Source organism: Hemicordylus capensis, chromosome 10 (assembly GCF_027244095.1).
Source record: "Hemicordylus capensis ecotype Gifberg chromosome 10, rHemCap1.1.pri, whole genome shotgun sequence".
Taxonomy (NCBI): Eukaryota; Metazoa; Chordata; class Lepidosauria; order Squamata; family Cordylidae; genus Hemicordylus; species Hemicordylus capensis.
Genome location: NC_069666.1, coordinates 19,663,011 through 19,687,634, shown reverse-complemented (window position 1 = coordinate 19,687,634; position 24,624 = coordinate 19,663,011). Strand labels below are relative to the sequence as shown.

General features: G+C 48.1%; 1 protein-coding gene across 1 annotated transcript; it reads right to left on the bottom strand.

Moving 5' to 3' along the window:
* Window positions 1-1,726: 1,726 nt before the first annotated feature.
* On the bottom strand, window positions 1,727-24,250 carry LOC128334996 (cholesterol side-chain cleavage enzyme, mitochondrial). The gene is made up of 9 exons (XM_053272695.1): window positions 23,882-24,250; window positions 18,037-18,192; window positions 14,769-14,968; window positions 13,237-13,440; window positions 10,827-10,987; window positions 8,443-8,609; window positions 7,130-7,208; window positions 5,670-5,861; window positions 1,727-4,245 (listed from the first exon to the last, which is right to left on the bottom strand). The coding sequence occupies exons 1-9, from the start codon at window positions 24,169-24,171 to the stop codon at window positions 4,123-4,125; spliced, it is 1,572 nt and encodes a 523-aa protein (XP_053128670.1). The 5' UTR covers window positions 24,172-24,250; the 3' UTR covers window positions 1,727-4,122.
* Between the last annotated feature and the right edge of the window lie 374 nt (window positions 24,251-24,624).

Sequence of the window (24,624 nt, the reverse complement as noted above, 5' to 3'; positions counted from 1 at the left end):
AGTGATTGTCCAGCGTTCTACATCCAGATCTCCTCTCCGCTCATTAACAGGAGAGATCTTGTGGACCTATTCCTAGCACACTTAGAGAAAAACTAGCCCCTGCCTCTGTGCTGTCTCTCGAATGGGTGACACTAAGCTACACATTCATGCAGGGACAGAATCTTCTTCATGTACAATGTTCAGCCACATGCCGACGATTGTCCTCGGCCTTCCCAGTGGAATGGCGCTTCGCCCAGGACATCTGCGGTGCATCTTCTAATGCAGGGGTTCCCAACCTGTGGTCCTCCAGATGTTGCTGAACTACAACTCCCATCACACACACCCCACCACAATTGTGGCGTTGAAGTTCAGCATGGCTGACACAGGGGTTGGCAGGTACACACTTAGGCTCTCCCCAGACTCTCTTGTTCCTCCCAGGCACCTGTTTGCTCACCTCTTGCCAGCTCTTTTCTCATCCACCCTCTGGCCCAGGAGAGAGGGACAAGAAAGCACTGGCATCTCCTGCCCATGCAAAAGCTCTCTTTCTGGCAAGTGAGCTTCTGGCAGCGATGGCAGTGAGAAGACTGAGAGTTCACTGGAAGAGAGGGCCCACTCCGAAGAGGTATTCTCCCCCACCCAACCTGGAGCTGGCACTGCTCTGAAGGACGAGGAGAATGTCACATTCACACAACCAACACACACATTTCCAGGAGGAGAGTCTGTTTTGTACTTGCTTTTGGAGCAGGTTCAACTTTACCATGATTGTGCATAGTTATGAGTCCTACTGGGGGGGAGGGATACGGGTATTTGTAGCATGCCTCTATTTTTCTCCCAGGGGCTAATACAGCTGTATTATGTATTTTTGATGCAGTGTACTATCTTTCTTTGCCTAAGGCTAAGAACTACATTGACTGAGTCATGGGTGCCCCACGTCTGCTTAGGCCTTGAGTGGAATAGTTCTGCATTGAGCTTTGACCTTCTCCTACACACACACACACACACACACACACACACACACACACACACCATCAGCTCATCATCTGCATGTCCCATGCTTGAAAAACTGCTCCAACATTGAAGGACACTGAAGCACTCCCTCGACCTCACATTTCTGTAAAAGACAACTTTTGCTACTGGAAAATTCAGATATTCAGATTCTGATTCAAATTCATTCGGGGGGGGGCGGGGTGGAGGGATTCACAGCAGGATTTAGGAGCTAACAAGACCAGTTTCCCATGTTCAGCAGCCCCAAGCACATGTGTGACGCCGAATTGGCTAAGGGAAGGGTCAAAGAAAGGACAAGCGTGAGGCAAGTTCAAAGGAGAGATTTTCAAATGTGCTTAAGGAGGCAGCCAGCCACCTTTCTGCCTCATGGGAGGAGAGAGAGAGCGAGAGCCAGAGGAGTTTTGCTTTGCCTTGCCTGCCTGCTGCCTGGAGTGGATTCTCTGCTTTTTGTTCCTGCTTTCCCGATTGAGGAAAAGAGAAAAGATTTTTCCCCCACCCCTTTCCTGCTGCTGAGAGAATCACTTCCTGCGCCTGCTGTCTGTTCGAATCGATTTAGGTACAAAACCATTTGCACCCGAATCTACCTGTTTTGGGAGATTTGTGGACAAAACAAACCACCCCAGTGCTAGCTGGCCAGATTTCTACCAAATCTGGCCAACCAATCAGGGGCAATTCGATTCGGGTACAAATCAAATCAAAAAAATTGATTCATGCACATCCCTACCAGGCTCCCAGCCAATAGTAGTAGTAGTTCTTTTATTGCAGCCATAGGCCAAACAGAAACAGAAGTGACAATAACACAGCCGTTCAGAATTACAATAAATAGAGTAAATATAGCAATACGTACACAGAAAAAAACCCTAAAATTACCATAAAATCAAACTATAAAAGACCATGACGGGATATCTGTCTCATCGCCCTACATATAAATTTGGTGACTTACCACTTTGGTGACCTACCACTTTGGTGACTTCATCATTAGTATCAGCCAAACAGTAGTTAAGATAATCAGGCCTACCAGGGAATTGCTCTAGTAATGGATACAATAATTCACTCCTAGAATCGCGGCAGAGGGAGCATTATAGAAGAATATGTGTGAGTGTTTCCAAGCTGCCCTCCCTACATGGACACAACCCCGAAACGGGGTTCTTTAGAGAACCTTCTTTGAAGCAAAGCTGAAGGTAGGACATTCAGCCTAGCCCTAGCAAAGGCTGACCTAAATTTAACAAAGTGAAGGGTGGTTAGATATCTAGCAGCCTGTTTCCCAGCTGGAAGAGAATCTAGCAGCCTGTTTCCCAGCTGGAAGAGAAATGCCAAGGTATAAAGGGGAACAACATTTACTGTATTTCCAAGGTCAACTAGGCATTGGTACTCAACGTCCTTTAGGTGCTGAATGACAATAGCCTTCACCTTTGCAAATCCCGGGGGGGGGGGAATGTAAGAGGGAGAAAGCCCCATGCCCAGCATTTTATTGGTGACAACAGACAACCATGGGGTAGGGGAGGTGTCTCTCCACCTATAATGAACATAGGAAGGTCCCTGAGGGTCCAAACAGAGTTTAAGCCAGCGTGTCAATGAGGCCTCCCAAGCTAAACAGGAGAGCTCTCAGCCAATAGAACAAGAGTGTGCACGTGGCCCATCAGGAGTGTGTGCGCACCCTCCTCTCATTGGGCAGGAGCCTGGCCAATGGAAGGAGGTTGGGCAGAACTGGGCAAGTGGCCGAAGGAGGTGGTTGGTGGCAGCAGCTGCAAGCGGCAGCAGAAGCCCCGGCCAAAGGGAGGGGGAGCTCGGTGGCTCCTGGATGCAGAGCACAGCGCACACAGAGCCTCTTTTCCCAGTTACAGTTCCACCCCTGTTCAGTACTGCCAAGCCTGCGGTGCCACCATGATATGTAAACCAGGCCTAAGTGTTATCAAATAAAACCTTTTCTTATGGCCATAGGCCAATATCATTACACCGACAACTAATACTGTGCACACACACAAACTACAAGCACCCACAGTTGGCTTTTAACGGACTTTACACACAGCAACACAAAACACTGAAACGTTGTGAGTGATGCTCAGTGTCTGTCTGAAAGGCGCCAGGAAACAGAAAACTGATCGGAATGCCCTGGGGGAAACCACACAAAAGTGGAGATAGAAAATCTCTTCTAAGGCTGTAGTAAAACCTGCAATATAATAAACCATGCTCACTGTATGTTTTCATCTGACTTGGATTTGGGACTATGTTTGTGGGCCACCATCTCATACTGTGCGGGAGGAGGCAGTGGTAAACCCCTCCTGTATTCTACCACACGGCTCTGTGGAGTCGGCGCCGACTCGACACCGACTCGACGGCACAATCTTTCCTTTTCCCTTTTGTGGGCCATACAAACATTCAGAGTAGCAATAGGGGGTGCAGGGGCAGTGGCATATGGGCCGTTGATGCCTGCAGGCCATGCTCTGCCACGGCCATGATCCCTGCCACTTGTGTCACCTACTCACATGCAGCTCGGCTGCCCATCCTGCCTCCCGTTGCGGGCTGTGACGCAGAATACTGATGTCACCGCATCGGTGCCTGTTCTGGGTAGGGAATCTATACTTTTAGAGCAAAAGGGGTCCATTGTGGGTGTCCCTTTTGCTCAAAAAGTATGGCTGCCCTACCCAGCTCTCTACATGATTGGGGCACACTCAGTCTGCCACGGTCAAATCTAGTGGGGCACTGAAATTACAGGAAGACCTGGTGAGCAGTGTTCCCTCTAACAGGGATTCCCAGATGTTGTTGACTACATCTCCCAGAATCCCCAAGCAAAAGCCATTGCATCTGGGGATTCTGGGAGTTGTAGCCAACAGCATCTGGGAATCCCTGTTAGAGAGAAAACTGCTATGGAGTGGCCGTCGTCTTCTTTTTCCTTGCCCTTGTCTATTTGTATTGCAGAGATATGCTAAGAGCAACCTGGCTGAGAGCTGAGGAGTCCTGCCCAAATGGCTTATCTCCATGCTGGTGTCTTGGGTTGTACACTTAGTGGCAAGCTGCTACTCGGACCCCAGGGCTACGTTTTGGTAGCACTATTTGTGGGCTGATTGGGTGGCTCAGAATGCCTCCGAAAGGGTCCATGTGCCTTGTTGCAACGGCTGCTGGGAAATTCCTTCTTGCTCAAGGATAAGAGTCGAGGGGCCGCAGAGTCAGGTAGATTGGCTTGTCTGGAATCAAGATCAGGTCAAAAGTGGTCCCAATGTCCACCCCGCGCTTGGTTTCAATCCGGAAATTTTCAAGTATCTGGAGAGAGGAAAAGAAAAGGACATAATGGAAATCAGGAAATGGGAGAAGTTCAGACTTTCCCCTCCATCCTTCTCACATCAGTATGAACACTGTTTGAAGCCTAACTGCACATCATGCACAAACGCACAAAAGGGAGCCCAACCCTGTTAGAGAACAGTGTGGCGAGTAGGTAATTTTGAGCAGTGGCACACTTAACCCATTGCCCTTTCGCCATTATCTGTTCCAAATTCCCTCACTCTCAGTAACTTTCCCTGCCAAGGGCTTCACAATGAGCATGGACTGCCTCTCGTTCATTTGAGTTGTGCACAGAAATATCACCAACAACTTCTCCCATTGCATGATATTTTGGCCATTTACAACTTTCTTCTCTGGTGTGTATGTGCATCTCTGAAGATGACACTTTATGCATCAGATGATGCTGGGCTCTAGTCCACAAACGCCTATGCCACAGTCAATCAGATGGTATTTAAGTTGCCTCAAGGACCTTTGTTCTCATTACTAGAGGAGAGCAGAGGAGAGCTGGTCTTGTGGTAGCAAGCATGACTTTTCCCTTTAGCTAAGCAGGGTCCACCCTGGTTGCATATGAATGCGAGACTAGAAGTGTGAGCACTGTAAGGTATTCCCCTTAGGGGGTCGAGCCACTCTGGGAAGAGCATCAGAAGGTTCCAAGTTCCCTCCCTGGCAGCATCTCCAAGATAGGGCTGAGAGAAGTTCCTGCCTGCAACCTTGGAGAAGCCGCTGCCAGTCTGTGAAGACAATCCAGAGCTAGATGGACCAATGGTCTGACTCAGTATATGGCAGCTTCCTATGTTCCTATGTACTACAGCAGATAAACAATGTTCTGGAATGCTGTTCATAGATGACTTGCGCTGGGCATCATGGCTGGTTAAGAATGAGGTTTTTGAAGCACTGTTTCTCTCCAGAAAGGAAGCACAGCAGTGGAGGCACCTTCACAGGGCACAGAAGAGAATTCCTAGCCTCACCTGGCACTCTGTTGCTTCTACCTTCATAGGTGCTGTATTGTAATATTAGAGAATTTTTAAAAATAAAAATAAAAATTACTCTTGGGGAGGTATGGTTAATTAGCAAAAGGGGGCCAGAAGTAGCTAGCAGCACCCCTGCACCCAACAGTGCTTGAGATTTGAGATATTCTCTCTCTCTCTCTCTCTCTCTCTCTCTCCCCCCGCCCCATTCACACATAACATAGAACTGTGGGTGCAGTGGACCCATGTTTCCACTCATTCAGACATACACAAATTGAAACAGGAAGCCCCTTCAACTCTGGTTCCGTGTTACATCCAAATGCGGCCTCTTCCTCCCTCTCTCTCTGGCAATCTACTGTTTCCCCCAGTACCTCTGCAGCAACAAAGGTCTTCCATACATGTAGTAGCACTGACATCGGAACTCAGGCTCAGACTCACATGGATCAGGAACAATGCCATCTCCAGCTCAGCGATCCTGCGGCCAAGGCACTGCCGTGGTCCAAAGCCAAAGCCCAGATTTCGGAAGTGTCTGGGATCATCAGTCAGCCACCTTTCTGGGTTGAACTGCTCGGGCTTGGTGAAGAATTTGGGATTCCTACCCATTGCATAGATTCCTACCTGGACCAATGTCTGTGGGGAGGAGGGAAAGGATTAGCAAAACATTGGGAAGGACTCCCACTCCATGGTCTTTAGAGTTGCTGAGAGCATGGAGGTGCCGATGATTTTTATGCCAGTTTTATGCCAGTTTAACTTCCCTTCCCCAATCCTGGGAATTGTCATCGGGTAAGACTCCAGGTCTGTAGCAACATTGTAGTACTATATTTCTACACAGCTGAGAGGAGAGTAGCCAAAATGAACAGCATGCTTAGTTGACAGAATCTACAGTTTAATGTCTTCAGGCTTTGCTCTGTATTGTGGAGTGAATTATTATTATTATTATTATTATTATTATTATTATTACATTTATATCCCGCTCTTCCTCCAAGGAGCCCAGAGCGGTGTACTACATACTTAGGTTTCTCTTTCACAACAACCCTGTGAGGCCATCTTGGTTGCCCTCTTCTGCAGCTTTTCCAGTTCTACAATGTCCTCTTTAAGATATGGTGACCAAAACTATATGCAGTATTCCAAATTTGGCCGCACCATCGATTTGTATAAGGGCATTATAATATTAGCATTCTTATTTTAAATCCCTTCCCTAATGATCCCTAGCATGGAATTGACCTTTTTCACAGCTGCCGCACACTGCTGACACTTTCAATGAGCTGTCCACCACAACCCCAAGATCTCTCTCCTCATCAGTCACTGACTGCTCAGAACCCATCAGTGTATACATGAAGGGGGGCGGGTTGCCCCAATATGCATCACTTTACACTTGCTTACACAGAACCGCATTTGCCATTTTGTCGCCCACTTTCCCGGTTTGGAGAGATCCTTTAGGAGCTCCTCGCAATCCATTTTGGATTTCCCTACCCTAAATAGTTTGGTGTCATCTGCAAATTTGGCCAACTTACTGCTTACCCCAACTTCTAGATCATTTATGAATAAGTTAAAAGGCACTGGTCCCATTACAGATCCCTACTTAAACAATCCCTCCATTGTGAAAACTGTCTGTTTATTCCTACCCTCTGTTTCTAGAGTCTTTTCCCCCTTTGTTTTATTCTCTATTCTATGTTTATTTCAGAGGGGCTGGATTTTGAGGAATGTGATGGGTACGTATATGCTACAGAAAGTTGAGAGAGGGAAATGTTTTATTTTTTGTCTTAATACACTTTCCCTAAAATGGTTCATCCCATCTGAAAAAAAATATTAATTGAAAAAGAACAGAATACAAATCTAGTCATTAATAATGCCATTGTGAATAAATATACTAAGCTTTCCCCATCCTGGTCACTCACCTTGGCAGGGATGAAGTAATTCTGAAGGATAATCTCTTGCATTGTGTACCTCTGTATTGTTACTGCGACAGGATGGAGCCTTGGGGAAAGAGGGAGAAGAAAGAGAAGGGGTGTGTACTCATTCAGCACTAGTCCAGGTGTGTGCTGATTTGGAGTCTCTGTGTTGTCTTCTACAGTCTTCCAAAGGGCATTACATTCACAAAGCAAGAGAAAATCTTATTTCTACCCTTATCTCTTTCAACCCTATCTCTCAAGAGAGGGGTTCTCAAATATGGGTCCCCAGATGTTGTTGGGAAGAGAACTGGTCTTGTGGTAGCAAGCATGACTTGTCCCTTTAGCTAAGCAGGGTCTGCTCTGGTTGTAGCTGAATGGGGAGACTTGATGTGTGAGCACTGTATGATATTCCCCTCAGGGGATGGAACTGCTCTGGGAAGAGCATCTAGGTTCCAAGTTCCCTCCCTGGCAGCAGCTCCAAGAGAGAGATGCCCAGAGACGTAAGTTTTGGTGGGTATAAAAATGCTTTAATAAATAAATAAATAAATAAATAAATAAATAAATAAATAAATAAATAAATAGCTGAGAGAGATTCTTGCCTGCAACCTTGGAGAAGCTGCTCCAAGTCTGTGGAGACAATACTGAGCGAGATGGACCAATGGTATGACTCAGTATATGGCAGCTTCCTATGTAAAATCTCAGGTTTAGTCCCTAACATATTCTGCTAAAGCTGGGAAGGATCCCACTAGGGATGTGCAAACAGGTTGGACATTGAACGTGTTTGGTCAATTTCTGAAATAAGGGAGGGGGAACCTCCGCAGGACACACACACACACACACACACACACACACACACACACACACACACTGTTGCCTCGGACAACTCCCCCAGAGGGGGTGAGTGTGAAATTATTTATTTATTTAATTATTTTAAACGTCACAACCCACCCCTCCAGACTGAACCGAACGCGGCGGGTTTGAGGGCGTGCCAGACCGAACTGGCCTGGTCCAGTTCGGGTCCAGTTCAGACTCAAACCGAACCGGACCAGCCAGTTCTGTGCACACCCCGAGATCCCGCATCATTGACAACAAGCCTTGATAGCTGTATATTTCCATCAGGATGGATGGGGTGGCGGGGGTGGGAATCCCCCTGAACTCCAGGTGCTAGGGAACACCGTTGCCCCCTTTCCCCCTGGCTGCAGGCTTCCCTGATGTACCTGGTTGGCCATCCCTGTCTCCTTGGCTTCCCTAGAGCCAGTGGATTGGCAAGGAGGACATTTGTTGATCTGGCCCATCCGAGAAAGGAAGTCGCTCCCTACCTTAGTGTTTCCTTGATGGTAGCTTTGAGCAACGGCACCGATTTCAACATCTTCAGCAGATCTCCCTGGGTCGCCTCTTTGGCAGTGAAGATCTCAGCCCGCAGCTGTTCCTGCAATGCCGGAGCTCGGGCCAATTCAAACATGGCCCACTGCAGGGTCATTGAGGTCTGGAGGCAGATCAGGGGAAGCATCCAATTAGGAGAGGAATCGAGGTAGAAGGGAAGATTTGGCAAATCTATAAATCAAAGCATGCTTCTCCAATTACCACTATTCTGGACATCGTACCTGAAGAAAGTGAGTACAGCAGCCAGAGAGTGCCAGGAAAAGCCAAGGGGAAGGGGCTCAATTCAGTGGTAGAGCATCTGCTTTAACTGCAGAAGGTCCCCCAGTGAGAGGGGGTATGTGAATTTTTTTAAAAAACAAAACTTCACGAGCCCCCCCCCCCCCGCCTGACCAAACCGAACCAGACGGGTTTGAGGGGGTGCCAAACTGAACTGGCCTGATCCAGTTCGGGTCCAGTTCAGACTCAAACCGAACCCGGACCAAGCCCTGGCTGCATCTCTAGGTAGGGCTGGGAAATACACCTGCCTGCATCCTTGGAGAGCTGCTGCCAGTCAGTGCAGATAATGCTGAGCTAGATGGACTAAGGGTCTGACTCGTTAGAAGGCGGCTTTTAGAGGAAGGACTGCCACTCAGTGATAGAACCACCAGCTTTGTATGCAGAGGATCCTAGGCTGAATCCCAGGAAGGGTTGGGAAAGACCTATCAGAGCTGCTGCCAATCAGACTAAATAACAAGATGGACCAATGGTCTGAAACTGATATATGGTCGCTTAACAAGTGTTTTATCTTGAGGAGCACCCATGGCTTGATGGCAGAGCATCTGCTTTGCACACAGATGGTAACTGACACCACAATGCTGTAACACAGGCTGGGTTGAGCAGGCTTATTAGACCATAGAAAAGAGGAGAGCTGGTCTTGTGGAAGCAAGCATGACTTGTCCCCTTAGCTAAGCAGGGTCCACCCTGGTTGCATTTGAATGGGAGACGATGTGTGAGCACTGGAAGATATTCCCCTCAGGGGATGGAGCTGCTCTGGGAAGAGCATCTAGGTTTCTTCTCTGGCATCTCCAAGAAAGGGCTGAGAGATTCCTGCCTGCAACCTTGGAGAAGCCGCTGCCAGTCTGGGTAGACAATACTGAGCTAGATAGAAAATGGTCTGACTTGGTATATGGTAGGGATGTGCAAAACAATTCGGGTACAAAATGATTTGTACCCGAATCTGGCCAATTCAGGTGATTTGTAGACAAAACAAATCAACCCTGTCCTCAATTGCCCAGATTAGGGTACAAAACAAATCACACCAGATTCGGACCCAAAAAATTTGGAGATTTGGACCTCCATTTTGTGGCCAAAGTGGTTGGGTGGTAGTGCCCAATGGGTGGAAGCTACCACCCAAATTTCAAAGAAATTAGAATTAATCCACTCTCATTTCCTACCAGAGAATCTACTCTCAGAACACCTCAGAAACAACAAAACCCTTGTGGGTTTGGGGGTGGTTGGCACCCTATGTGCACTATACCACCACTGGCTCTGGGCCACCCTGGTGCCCCACAAGTGGAGTTATGGGGCTGCTGAAATCCCCATTATTTCCTGTGGGGGAAAAGCTTAAAGACGTGCCAACTTCAGAAATTCTTTAAAAATCACCCCTTTCCCCCATTTTCTTTGAAATCTGGGTGGTAGCAGGCACCCATAGAGGCACTACCACCTGACCCACTTTTCTGCCCCCGAAACCCCTTTTCTGCCCTAAATCTGCCCCAAAGACATGCCAACTTCAAAAAATTCTTTAAAAATCACCCCTTTGCCCAATTCCTTTGAAATCTGGGTGGTAGCTTCCTTGTACCCATTGGGCACTACAACCCACCCCACTCTTTGGCCCCCGGGACCCCTTTTTTTGCCCTGAATCAATTCAGATTAGGATTCATAAAATTCGTGTACAAATTGAATCTGGGGTGATTCGGGGCGGGGGCAGATTTGGACCCCAAACAAATCAGGGTTAATTCAATTTGGGTACAAATCAAAATGAAAAAATCAATTCATGCACATTCCTAGTATATGGCAGATTCCTTTGCTCTTAGACCAGAGGCTCTCTTACTCCAGGACTTTGGGGCCAAAGTCCAGGGCCTCCACAGCCCCTGGGGCCCCCCAGATCCTCTTTAGTCTGTCCCGGGTGGTATGGTCGCTTGGTTGAGCATGGTGATGCTTAATTTTCGGGGGGGGGGGGTTCAGAACCCATTAAGTCCAGGCTCCAAAATTACCTAGGTGTACCTCTGATTAAAACGCCATCACCGTACTAAATGAGGATCCCACCACAACCCCTCCGTACCGTGTCCACCCCTCCTGCCATCATCTCAGTCACACTAGCTTTGATGTCCTCAATAGGCAACTTGTCCTGCAGTAAGAGGCTAGACAAAATGCCTGTGTATTCTCTGGTACTTTTCCGGTTTAGACGGAGGTCTCGGTAGATGTTCTGTATACATTTGTCAGCTGGGGAAACAGAGAGGAAACAAGGGTGAGTGTGTTACACCTAATATTTTCAGCGATGGAGCTACTATGGAAGTATACTCACCATAATTCCTGCTCAGACAGACTGTGGCACTGCCCGTTTGCAACAGAAGCCAGCTGTGCATAGCAGTGATTGGCTCAGTTCTGTGACGTCCTTGAACCACCTTTGCCTCCATTCAGTTTTTTGCTTTTCAAAACACCTGATTGTGCTTTTAATTTTAACCAGACTAAATGTTCAAATTAAGACCTTTGCTTCAGACCTTGGAGAGCTGAGAGCAGAGGGCTAGATAGCCTGACAGAGTACATTCCTCTTCTTATGTTTACATGTTCGAGAAGGTAGCCTTGACACTGGGAACAACGTTGATGGTTGAGCTCCCCCTTTCTCCTAGCTCTCCCCCTTCTGCTTCAGTTGTGCTCAAGGGCTAAGGCTGGGATTTGTCCTGGCCTGCTGACCTGTGCCATTGCGTCTGCCAGAGGCAAATAAACATCATTCGGATGGAAAGGGAGGTCTGGAGAAGAGCAGAGTCATGATTTCATCCCGAACAGTGACTCTGAGGTGGCATTCGCCTCAGCATCCCCCCACCCCCCGCTAACTAGGAAAGGTAAAGTGTGCTGTCAAGTCGATTTCAACTCTTGGCGCCCACTGAGCCCTGTGGTTGTCTTTGGTAGAATACAGGAGGGGTTTACCATTGCCTCCTCCCACGCAGTATGAGATGATGCCTTTTAGCATCTTCCTATAGTGCTGCTGCCTGATATAGTACCAGCGGGGATTTGAACCAGCAACCTTCTGCTTGTTAGTCAAGCATTTCCCTACTACCACTGCCACTTAAGGTAAAGAGGCACCTTTTTAACGTGGTGATCTCTTCATTTAGCAGGGGGAGAGCAACTGGCTCTATCCACCCCCAGCACAGTACCTCCAATGACTGTTGCTGGTGACTGTCTTGGGTTTCCTTTTAGATTGTGAACCCTTTGGCGACAGGTATCCATCTTATATATTTATTTCTCTGTGTAAGCTGCTTTGGACACTTTTGTTAAGAGGCAGTATATAAATATTTTTGTTGTTGTTGTTGTAACAACACAGAACCACAGTTGAATGGGCCAGAGTGTTATGTGCTAATGTGAGCATTTGCAGTTTGGCTTATGAAGTTTGGCTACAGTTCCTTAACAATTTTCCCAAGCTGGGATTGTTTATACTGCACGCTTTCCCTGCCATCCTTTTGGTCCATTTTTGGCCAATGGGGTTGCAAAAGAGGTGGGTGTCCCACCTCCTCCTTCCCATTCAAGTTTGCAGGTAGAGAAGGATCAGGTATATGCACATGTGTGGTGGAGACACTGCATTCTTTTACACCTTTGCTATTTTTTTTTAAATACATAAAGGTTTTACTCATTTAAAATTTATTTGTTTGTTACTCATATATTTAATTTGTTTGTTTGTTTAACATTTATATTCTGCTCTTTCTCCAAGGAGCCCAGAGTGGTGTACATAGTTAAGTTTCTCCTCACAACAACCCAGTGAAGTAGGTTAGCCTGAGAGAGAAGTGACTGGCCCAGAGACACCCAGCAAGTCTCAAGGCTGAATGGGGATTTGGGTGGGGGGAGGGGGGAATGAAGCACCTTCCCAGTCTAAAAAAATTATTAAAATTCAATCAATTGACCCACAGGCTTCAAATTTAATACACAGAGTCCTGCTATCCTGTGCTATAATTGTTCCTGGGCACAGGAAACAAGTCTTCCCAGAGTGCTATCATGTCAGCAGACACTCAGCCAAGCCACACTTCTGTCTCATCTTGATCTGCTTTAGCTGTGGCTTCTCTCCACACATCAGAATCATACTCCACAGAATGATGGAGTATCCCAGGAAAACATTTTAGAAAGTGCAACTATTTTTGGGATGCAGATACTCCTAGTTAAGCTCCATTCGCAAAGATAAAACCTGAATAATTCCACTTGCTATATGAACAGTACCTTGTGGTCTCAGTACTGAGTTTAGGCTAAATCCCACCCTCGTATGAACACCCCCCAAGCCTCAGCATGCAAAAGCACTGTCAAAACACCATGAGGATAGGCTCCTGCAGAGATATGTCCCATGGAGCTGTCTGTGGTGCTGCAACCGCCCCTGCCCTGCCTTGCCTTGCCTCGCCTCACCACCTTCCAGAACTTGTGAGTTCTTGTCTGTGGGACACGATGGGAGTTGGGACAAACAGGACCATACAGGCAATGTAGGTACTCACCTTGCATGAAAATGGTGTCCCATGATTGCACATGGTCCGTCCAGGTCTTGGAATTCATCCAGCGCAGGAGTCTTGGTGGAATATACAGCATCGGGGAGGTAGTGTGGAACATCAGTGCAACAGCATCAATGAACCGTTGGGCCTCAGGATCAATTACGTCCTGCAGGAGTCCAAGGCGTGTGCCATAAAGGACATTGCATATTGCTGTGGGCAAGCGGACCAATGGATTAGATGCATGGCCAGATGTAGTGACTTGCTCTGGTTCTCACCGTTTCTCCCATGGAGAGGATCAAAACTGAAGCATTTGCACTGTACAGCACTTTGAGGCTATTCTCACGGCCAGCAAAAATCGGGCTAGGAGAACCTAGTCTGATTTTTGCTGTTCATGTAAACCATCAGGCTCGCAGGCGAGCCCGGTGGTTTACAAGCGGCTAACCCATTTAAGAAGCCCTCCCCTTAGCCCAGGTTAGCGGAGTGAGCACTCCCCTAACCGGGGTAAATGGATCGTGTGCTGCCACGGTGCTGCTCCACACCATGGCAATTCACGAGGAGACCCCGAACTGGGAGGCTAAAAAGCAGCCTCCTGGCTCGGGGTTCTCTCCAGAATGCTCTGCGTGCTTGGCGCAGGGCATGCTGGAACTTCCGGGGGCCATGCGGCCCCCAAACTCCCAAGCCCCTGCTGGCTCCATGACGTAGCCAGCAGTTGTGTGGGCGGCCGATCCGGCTGCCCAGGCAGGGCTTGCTGATCATCTACAGGGAGAGTGGGCTTAGCCCACTCTCCCCGCAAACCCTTTCAAAATGGGTCTCACTGATCGTAAGACCCACCTCTTTGATTTCTTACAGCCAGGCGCATTTCCACTGCAGGCTTTTCAAAGTACTTTCAGTCACAATATTATAAATCTGCTATGCATTATAGGAACAAAGGAAGTTGCTTTCTACCGAGTCAGACCATTGGTCCATCTAGCTCCGGATTGTCTACCCAGACTGGCAGTGGCTTCTCCAAGATTGAAGGCAGGCATCCCTCTCAGGTCTGTCTTGGAGATGCCAGGGAGGGAACTTGGAACCTTCTGCATACAAGCAAGCAGATGCTCTTCCCAGAGTGGCCCCATCCCCTAAGGGGAATATCTTATAGTGCCCACACATGTAGTCTCCCATTCTAATGCAAACCAGGACTGACCCTGCTTAGTAAAGGGGACAATTCACACTTGCTACCACAAGACCAGCTGTCAATCAGGGCCTTAATTTAGAACACCTGTAGGCTACAACTGCAGATCTGATTGAAAAGGGACACCTCAATGAATTTTGTAATTCAACATAGGGGTCCCTAAATTTTAAAAAAGGCATCCTGCAAATGCCCAGGGGATTTGAATTTAGAATCATCTCACTTGCTAAGGCTCTTAGGAAATAATCAGTGAAAATAATGAATGAAAATAAATCAAGCTTAGCAGGTGTTCATTTCAGTTTCTTCCTAGTGTACCCACTCCCTCCCATCAATGGGCCAATATACCCCCAAAGTTTCCATAACCACTCACACTCAAGGGCAAAACGAAAGAGCTCATTGGTCAGGTCAGCCGTCCATCTTCCCTGGTTACTCTTTTTGATCTGCATTTGTACTCTCTTGACAAAATCTTCTCCCACCTCATTCAGGAGCGGCACAAACCTGTCAATCACGTTGAGGGACAGTGCTTCCTTGTTCAGTGTCAGGCGGTCATGCCTCCAGGACTCTCCATTCCTAGAAGAAAAAAAATTAAAACCCCAAGAAGATCAGCATTGGAACCATCTTGGAAACAGCATCAGATGGGTCATAGATCTAGACTTCCAAAAAGCATTTGTCAAAACCCCCTTTCAGACTTCTTCTCTTCCTCCATGTGGTCACCTGAAGGTCTGAATAAGTTGTTCATGCATTGACTCTCCCCTGTCAAGAAGATGAGGTCCCCAGTTATGCATACGACTGCTCATGCCTAGGGTCTCCACAACTGTACCTCCATTTGAGAAGCTCTGTTGCCAGATTCATTTTTTAAAAGAAAGCATGTATAGTCCCACAAAAACATATACATGTGTAGAGACACCTGAATGCATGTACAGCAAAATGTATGAAAAGGATCTTCCACACAGTTAACAACTGTGTTCTACCCAGGTTTTGGAGCTGTGTGTGCTGCCAATTCTCAGTTGTATGGAAGCACGGTAGGAGGAAAACCTGGGTAGAAGTGATTGTGTGGAAACAAGGTAGGAGGAAAAGCTACCCAGGTTTTCCTCCTACCTTGCTTCCACACAATCACTTCTACCCAGGTTTTCCTCCTACATTGCTACCTTCCTCCTACCTTGCTACCTTCCTCCTACCTTGCTACCTTCCTCCTACCTCCGCTAGCCTGATTTTTGCCGATTGTCAGAACCACCGGGCTCAGTTGCAAGCCAGGTGGTTCTGGAGAGGGTAACCCACTCAAGAACCCCTGCCCCAAAACCAGGTTTGTGGAGCGAGTGCTCCACAAACCTGTCTTTTTTTATGGTGAGGAGCCACGGTGCGGCTTTGCGCCATGCCTACTCATGAGTAGACCCCCGGAGGGGAAGAGAAAAGCTGCCTCCCAGCTCCGGGGGTCTCCCCAGTATACCCTGCGCACTTGCACAGGGCATACTGGGGCTTCCAGGGGCTGCGTAGCCCCCGAGTTCCCCAGCCCCCACCGGCTCCATCTTGGAGCCGGCAATCATGTGGGCAGCCAATCCAGACGCCCAGGGCTCTCTTCCCACTCACCGCCCCAAACCGGGTCTCATGGATCATGAGACCCAGTCCATCGACTATTCTGGAAAGAGATCTTAGGTTCATGGTGAACTGCTCACTAAAAACACCGATGTTGTGGGACATTCAGTGTTAAGAATGTTTAGGACATGAATGGAAAATAAGATGGATAGCATCATCATGGCTTCATATACATGGATGGTGTGGTCCTTGTTTTTAATACCATTCTGGCTGACTCTGTTCAGAAAGGCTAGATAAAGGAGCAAGGTTAGATAAAGGAGCAAGAAGAGCAATCAAAGTACCTGATAAGTTGAAGATAAGTTGAAGTTACGGCAAGAGTTCTCAGCCATGTGTCCCCAGAAGTTGTTTGACTACAGCTCCCATCAGCCCCTGGCTTTTGCAATTGTAGTTGGGGATTATGGGAGTTGTAGCCAAACAACTTCTGGGGACCCAAGGCTGAGAATGCCTGGGTAAGGGGAAATAAATAGGCTGCATGTTAAGAAGCATGATGCTGCCGATATTGTCTAAGTGTCAGTATTAAAGTTAGTCCCCATGGCGGAAGGAATTTATCTGCAGTTCCCAACAATCATTTCATTAGAAATGATTTTGGAAAGGTGCCTGTTCCCCATCCAGGACTGATGCCATAGGGCGGCATTAGGAATAAGGGGGGCCCTTCAGGGATACTACAGACCACTGTTCCCCTAACAGGGATTCCCAGGTGGTGTTGACTACAACTCCCATAACCCCCAAGCAAAAGCCATTGCAGCTGGGGATTGAGGGAGTTGTAGTCAACAACATCTGGGAATCCCTGTTAGAGGGAACACACTGCAGACTCTTCTCTGAAATTTCAGTTTTCATTCAAAAAAAGTAAACCTGTCTGATCCTTTTATTTCTATAATAAAGGCATTGAGGTGGTTCCAATGATCAGTGGGAGCTGTCTGGGGAGGGTTAGCTGGGAGAACAGGCTTAGCCTGCTGTCCCCGCAGACAACTGAGCAGTCTGCTCCGGGCGGCCAAAGCGGCCGCCCACACGACTGCCAGCTTTGTTACGGAGCCGGCGGGGGGGGGGGGGGGGCTGGGAGGACCGAGGGCCACGCATGCTGGAGAGACCCCAGAGCCAGGAGGCTGCTTTTCAGCCTCCCGGTCGGGGGTCTACTCATGAGTTGCCACAGCGTGGAGCCACACCATGGCAACTCACGAACGGAAAGCCTGGGTTAGCGGAGTGCTCCCTCCGCTAACCCGGGCTTGGGGGGGGGGCTACTTAAGCGGGTGACCCGCTTTGACTGAACCGGGCTCGGCTGCTAGCCCGGTGAGTCTCACGATTGGTGGGAAGCGGGCTAAGCACCCTTAGCCCGCTTTCCACTGATTGTCAGAATAGCTTCATTGTATTATACAAATATAAGGTATAAGGCAGGCCTGCAAAACATAAGGCCCGGCGGGGGGCAGATCTGGCCCGCGGGGACTTTTTTGCTGGCCCCAGGGCTGGCCCAAAGTATTGTAGTACTTGAGGTGAGGTGCAAAATGCCGCCTTGCCCCATGGACCTGGTGGGGGTCAGCCCCCTTTCAAAGCTGACTTTTGAAGGTATTGAACGTGCATAGGGAGAAGGAAGAGGAAAGGTGGCTAGGAGCCTTCTCCTCCCTCCTCATGTTGTGGGTACTGTAACTAATGCTTGCTTTCAGAGGTGTAGCTAGTTAACTTTGGAGCCTGGACCTAAAGGCCTTTAGAGGCCCCTCTCCTCATGAAAATCAAGGATCATCATGCTTGGCCAGGTGACCACGCCACCTGGGACAGACTAAAAAGGATTTGGGGACCCCCAGGGGCTGTGGGGGCCCTGGACTTCAGCCCCGAAGTCCAGGGGTAAGAGCACCTCTGCTTGCTTTCATCAATATTTTTAAGAATTAATTTTAATGTAATCATTCATGTGCTGAAAATTTACCTCGGCCCCTGCCTACCAAGTCATGGTTGGTTCTGGCCCACCAGGGTATTTCTGGCCCACACTGCCTACAGAAGCCCCTCACCACAACATTTCTGAACATCCATTCTCAACCTCTGCCCATCACTCTTACTTGAGAAGCACTCCATACGGCTTGCTACGGAAGTCGCGGTAGGCTAGCCAGGATGGTACCATAAACCTCTCCGGGTACCTGCCTTCAGATTTAAAGAGGGTCGCTGCATCTTCTGGGTCAATGATGTTGACGCTGTCATAGACACCGAGTTTCTCCCTGTGAATGGAACAATGTCAGATCAGAGATTGCGCAGAATATTGTCGACGCCCTTCCTGAACCCATCACCAGCCTTCACTTCTTGGGAGAAACGAGTCTCCACAGTCACTTCTTGAGGCCATTCACACAATCAGAAACTGTGTTCTACACGGGTTTGGGAGCTGAGTGTGCTCCCTGTTTTCAGTGGTGTGGAAACAAGGAGGTGAGTCTCACGATCGGTGAGATCCGCCTCCAGAGGGTTTGCGGGGAGAGCGGACTAAGCAGACAATCATTAGCCCTCCCCGAGCTGCCGGCTCTGTCACAGGAGGGCTTGGGAGTTTGGGAGTTTGCGCGACCCCCGGGAATTCTAGCACGCTCTGCACAAGTGTGCAGAGCATGCTGGAGAGACCCCCGAGCCGGGATGCTGCTTTTTAGCCTCCCGGTCAGGGGGTCTCCTCATAAGTTGCTGTGGCACAGAGCCGTGGTGCGGCAACAGTAGTATAGCCCAGGTTAACAGAGCACTCGCTCCACTAACCTGGGCTGGGGAGGGGGGCTTCCTAAGCTGGTAACCCGCTGTGAGGCAACCGGGCTCACCTGCAAGCCCGGTGCGCCTCACGGTCTGCTAAAATAGGGCTAGACTCCCCTGGCCCGATTTTAGCCAATCATGAGAATAATAAATTATAATAATAATAATTCGATTTCTATACCGCCCTTCCAAAAATGGCTCAGGGCAGTTTACATAGAGAAATAACAAATAAGATGGCTCCCTGTCCCCAAAGGGCTCACATTCTAAAAAGAAACATAAGACACACACCAGCAACAGTCACTGGAAGTACTGTGCTGGGGGTGGATAGGGCCAGTTACTCTCCCCCTGCTAAATAAAGAGAATCACCACAGTAAAAGGGGCCTCTTTGCCCAGTTAGCAGGGGACCTCAAGCCTGAAGGTTAGAGGAAAACTGGGTAGAAGTGATTGTGTGGAAGCAAGGTCGGAGGAAAACTTGAGTAGCTTTTCCTCCTACCTTGCTTCCACACAATCACTTCTACCCAGGTTTTCCTCCCACCTTGCTTCCACACAACCGAAAATTGGGAGCACACACAGCTCCCAAACCCGGTTAGAAGACAGCGAGGCTATTCACACAATTGCAGAAAATCGGGCTAGCCTGTGCTAGCCCGATTTTCTGCAATCGTGAGAACCACCAGAGCCTGGTGGTTCTTGAGTGGGTAACCCGCTCAAGTAGGGTAACCCGCTCAAGTAGCCCGCCTCTAAAACCGGGTTTGCGGAGCGAGCGCTCCGCAAACCCATTTGTTTGGTTTTTGTCGTGAGTAGCAGCGGAGCGGCTCTGCAGTGTGGCTACTCACAAGAACCGGAGGGGAGGCAAAAAGCTGCCTCCTGGCTCTGGGATCTCACCAGCATATCCTGCGAGTTCGCACTGGGCATGCTGGAGCTTCGGGGGCCAATCGGCCCCTGCTCCCCCCAGCACCCACCGGCTCCGTCACGGAGCCGGCAATCGTGTGGGCAGCCAATTCGGCTGCCCAGGGCTCCCCCCCTGCTCATGTGCTAATCCCGCTCTCCCAGCTGAGCTCCTGAAGCCGGGTCTCACTTATCGTAAGACCCAGCTCAATTTTTGATTGTGTGAATGGCCTCCTTGTGTTACTTTGAACTAGATAACATGGTTTTATTGTTGCTGTTACTGTTTTAAAAGGTTGTTTTAAACTTTTAAACTCTTTTAATGTTTGGTTTTAATTCTGGCTTTATCGTTTATTTTGTAAACCATCATGAGATGTTGGTATGAGGCAGGATGTAAATAAAATAAAACTGTTTTATTGTTTGGTTTTAATTCTGGCTTTATAGTTTATTTTGTAAACCACCATGAGACGTTGGTATGAGGCAGGATGTAAATAAAAGAAAACAAAAATAATTATTGGTATGAGGCAGGATGTAAATAAAAGAAAACAAAAATAATTATTGGTATGAGGCAGGATGTAAATAAAAGAAAACAAAAATAATTATTTCATGTATATACTGCCTGACTCCAAAGGTTCTAGGCGGTTCACAAAAATGAACACAATAAAGACAAAAGGTCTTTTAAGTTCTGATTTTCAGATTTGATCTGATTTTTAACTAATTTTAACATGAATTTTTAAGCTGCTTTGTATTGAATTTTGTATTTCCTTTTCACCTTTTTTTGTCTGTTATGATTTAATGTGTTAAATGTTTTTATCGTACGTTTTAATCATCTGTTGTTAGCCACCCAGAGAGCAATTTGTTATGGGGTGGCTAACAAATACAGTTTTTATTATTGTTGTTGTTGTTCTTGTTGTTTTATTAAAATAAAACAAACTCTTAAAACAGCAATTTAACGCCATTTAAAACATTCAAAGATTACTAAACGCCAAGCTTTAAAATGTGTGTTAAGGGCTCTTTTGAAGGCTGGTAAAGATGTTAAACCACAAATGAATCTCACAATCTAAAAAACCAGCAACAGGGGCATAACCACCAGTGTTCAAAGGTGCCCAATGAACACACGCCCAGGAGCCTTGCCATCTGCCTCTTGCCCCCTCCCACTATTTGCCTCCTGCCCTTTCACTCCTCACTGCCGCTGCTCCTCACCTCTGCAGTGAGGTGGTGTTTTGTGGCTCCTTTCCTCACTCAAATGAGGAGAGAAACTACAGAACCTGAGCAATGGGCAAACCAGCTTAATAATGGAAGGTGCACATGCGCCCTGATGCCCGATTCAGGAGAGAAGCCATGGAAGCCAGACACACCCCACTAAACACGCTAGCCACTGCGTGGCGGAGGTGAGGAGGTGCAGGGGCAGGAGGCAAGTGGCAGGGACGAGGGGCAGCAGGGGTGGGAATCAGGGGAAAAAAACCCCAAAGTGAAAAATGAAGTGAAAAAATGTTGCGGCACCAAAAACAAAGAAAGGCACCCCAATGTACTGAAGCCACCTAATGGTGCAGTGGGGAATTGACTGGACTAGCAAGCCAGAGGCTGCCAGTTTGAATCCCCACAGGTATGGTTCTCAGACAATGGGAAACACATATACTGGGCAGCAGCGATATAGGAAGATGCTGAAAGGCATCAACTCATACTGTGTGGGAGGAGGCAATGGTAAACCCCTCCTGTATTCTACCAGACAACCACAGGGTCACCAGGAGTCAACACCGACGCAACGGCACAACTTTGCCTTTACCACATGTCCATTTATTGAACACAGACCTCAGCTGACCTTGCTGTGTCCCTGCACAATGACAGGCACTTGGAGAGGTCCTTTGCTGGGCTGAATAAGGATTGTTGTTCTCCTCCTGCTAAAGGATATTTAGGCCCAGAGTATTTAAGAGCACACCTCCTCTGTCTGAGCCCTGCACCTCTTGAAATCAGCTAGGGAGGTCCGTCTGCAGTTGCCACGTGGCTACTCAGGGATGGGCCTCCTTTGGCTACCCCGAGGCTTTGGAATGTGCTCCCTCCTGAAATAAGAGCCCCCCCTCTCTGAAAGCTTTTTAAAGGGCTGTAAAGCAGGGCTTCTCAACGTGTGGGTCCCCAGATGTTAGTGGACTTCAGCTCCCATAATCCCCAGCCCCAGTGGCCTTTGGTTGGGAATTATGGGAGTTGAAGTCCAATTACATCTGGGGACCCACACGTTGAGAAACCCTGCTGCAAAGAGACATTCATTCACCTCAGCTTTTCATTATAGTATCGATCCTTTCTTTAAATTGTTTTCCTGTTTTAACCTGTGTCATTTTATTATAAACCTCCCAGAAATGTGAATTTGGGGCCGTAAATAAATTAGCATATTGTCCGGCTACACGTCCCTGTCACCTCTACCCAGCCTGGCTAGGCTTATCGGGTCCGGCCTCAGAGCAGGGACAGGGAGGGGGTTGAGTGTCACCCTGTGCCTCCTCCATCCCAGGCTGCTTGCTCCTTGTGTCTGCCCCTCTCCGGGGGGCTCTGACACTCTCCACCAGCCTCCTTCTCATCCCTGGCTGGCTCCCTATACGCCTCCTCACAGGCTCTGCATGGCCCGCTCCCAATTACAGGGCCAACACCCCTCTTTATTGCCTGTAATTTACTTTATTGCGTGTAATTGACAGCCCTTTACAGCTGTTGCCAATGCCTCTCCCCCTTTTCCTTCCTCTTGCTCAGTACCACACCCTTCGGAAGGCATGCAGCTGATGTTAGCTTTGCATGCCTCCCCTTCGGTCTCATCAGGGCTCAGCTCCTTCTCCACTGGAGCCGGGTCCCTGCCCATTGGCAGTCTTTCCTCCATCTCTCCCTGGCTGCCACCCATCCCTGTCGCCTTGGGCCCTCTCAGCACTCTGTCCTCAGAAGTAAGGACACCAACCACTTGAAGAGGTGCTTTTTGGCCTGCTTCACAGGGTTGGTTTCCAGACTGTGTAGCAAGAGAGCTTGAGGATGGTTCCTTGTTCCTTTGGAACTCTCAGTGAAAGTTTGGCCAAACACCATCTTTTCAATGGAAGGTTTGGAGATCTGTGTTTCCCTGGCACTCGCAGCCATCATACCCTACAGGGATAAAAGCAGCTGGGGAGATCTGAAGGAGAGATAAGTAACTGGCATGGGAATGGTTAAGCACTCCCTTCCCCAGTCAGGGTTGGGAGCAACCATTGGGGTTTCATGCCTGAGATTGCCTTATGCAATGTAGCTGCTGCCCCTTGGCCGCAAATGCCATAGTGCCGTCATCCTCATTAATTTATGCTTTATTATTACTTCAGATGTCAGGTCGGTGTTCTGGTAAACAAAGAAGCTATTCTTACGATTGGCAAAAGCCAAGCTAGGGAAGGCTAGACTGATTTCTCCCAATCATGGGAAGCAACAGGAGCCACATGGCTTGAAAACCAAGTCAAAGGAGCTTGTGTCGCCACAAATCCTCACTGCACTGACTCACGAGTAGCCCCCTGATGGGGCGGCTACACACTGCTTTTGGGGAGAGCCTTAATGTGCTCCGAGCCTGAATCCTGCCAAGCCTTGGCTATAATCAAGCATGGAGCACAAGTGAAATTATATTCTACATCCAAAATTCTTGCTAAGGCGTGCAGGGGGCAGAGTAAAGGCTCTGTCCCTGCTCTGAGGCTGGACCCGATAAGCCTAGCCAGGCTGGGTAGAGGTGACAGGGACGTGTAGCCGGACAATATGCTAATTTATTTACGGCCCCAAATTCACATTTCTGGGAGGTTTATAATAAAATGACACAGGTTAAAACAGGAAAACAATTTAAAGAAAGGATCGATACTATAATGAAGGCTGGGTGCCAATCCCTTCCCAAGCTTCAAAAAACTGGGTAACTCGCTGGTTTCAACAAGCCACCCCAATTGCCTGAACTAACCGGCTGCACAGAGTTGTTACGCAACGGGAATTCATGTATGTATGTACGCACGCATCCACGCATGTATGTATGTGATTGATCGAAAAGGCAATCATATTTAAGATGAGTGTGCCCCTCGCCCTCTGAAATCAGAAAAGCAAAACCCCTACCACCACAGAATGCGTACTTGCCATGGTTAAAGCGAGCATAAGGAGTTATCTTGTTCTAAATTTAATTTATTTATTTACCTATCATAATTATATGCCACCTTCTCTCTCTCTCTCTCTCTCTCTCTCTCTCTCTCCGACCCTGTGAATAAATCTTATTTGTAGCAAGTTTGGGAAGTCAGAGGGGTTTGAGAAGACCACAGCCCAAGGAAAACTCCTTACCTGTAAATCGGCCCAAAGGTCTGGAATTTCCGCATCATGATGTTGTGGACATTATGGAAACCACCTTCCTGCCAGAAGTTATAAAGGCTAAACCAACTGGCTCTCCAGTTGCCTGGTAATTCACTGAAGGGTCTTGCCAGCTTCCCTTTAAGAGGAGAAGGGTACACATCTCCAGGTATTGTGTGGACCCCTTTGGATCCAGACAGCTTAGCATCTTCAGACCAAAATGAGGCCCATAAACTCCTGGGGTTTCCAAAAGTTGGCATACGGAAACCATTCCTGGCTAGCATGGCACCAGCACAAAAGAAAGCAGAGGAAAACAGGCAAAGAAAAGTATGTCCAAGGGGAACCAGGCACCAGCTCAAAAGACTGAAGTTCTTGAGAATGACTGAGTCTGAAACCGTCCAGTCTCTCTTATACTGGTGAGAGCTGTTCAGCAATGCAGATTAGCTAGTGAAGTTAGTACAGACGTGCCAGCCCATCTGCCTTCCACCCCGCCTTTGGAGGAAAAACAATTAAGTTTTGATAAACACAAAGGAAAATACACACATTTATCAGAACATGAATGTATACTATCTGTACAGATTCAGGAGTCAAACAAAGGCAAACAGTTAAATCAGGGACTTTTGAAGTTGAATCTCAGCGTTGATATAGGCTCCAATGGTCTCTCCTTTGCAATCTCATAGGCTGGCAGGAAGAGTTCTGACTTTCTGGGACCCCTCCCTGGTAGGTAACTGTCTCTA

Excerpts from the sequence above, each read along its gene's own strand:
- LOC128334996 (XM_053272695.1), bottom strand. The coding sequence starts at position 24,171 with ATGCTAGCCAGGAATGGTTTCCGTATGCCAACTTTTGGAAACCCCAGG. Across the intron at positions 14,969-18,036 it reads CCGTATGGAGTGCTTCTCAA|GAATGGAGAGTCCTGGAGGC; the intron begins GTAAGAGTGATG and ends TTTTTCTTCTAG. Across the intron at positions 8,610-10,826 it reads TGGCAGGAGGGGTGGACACG|ACCTCAATGACCCTGCAGTG; the intron begins GTACGGAGGGGT and ends ATCTGCCTCCAG.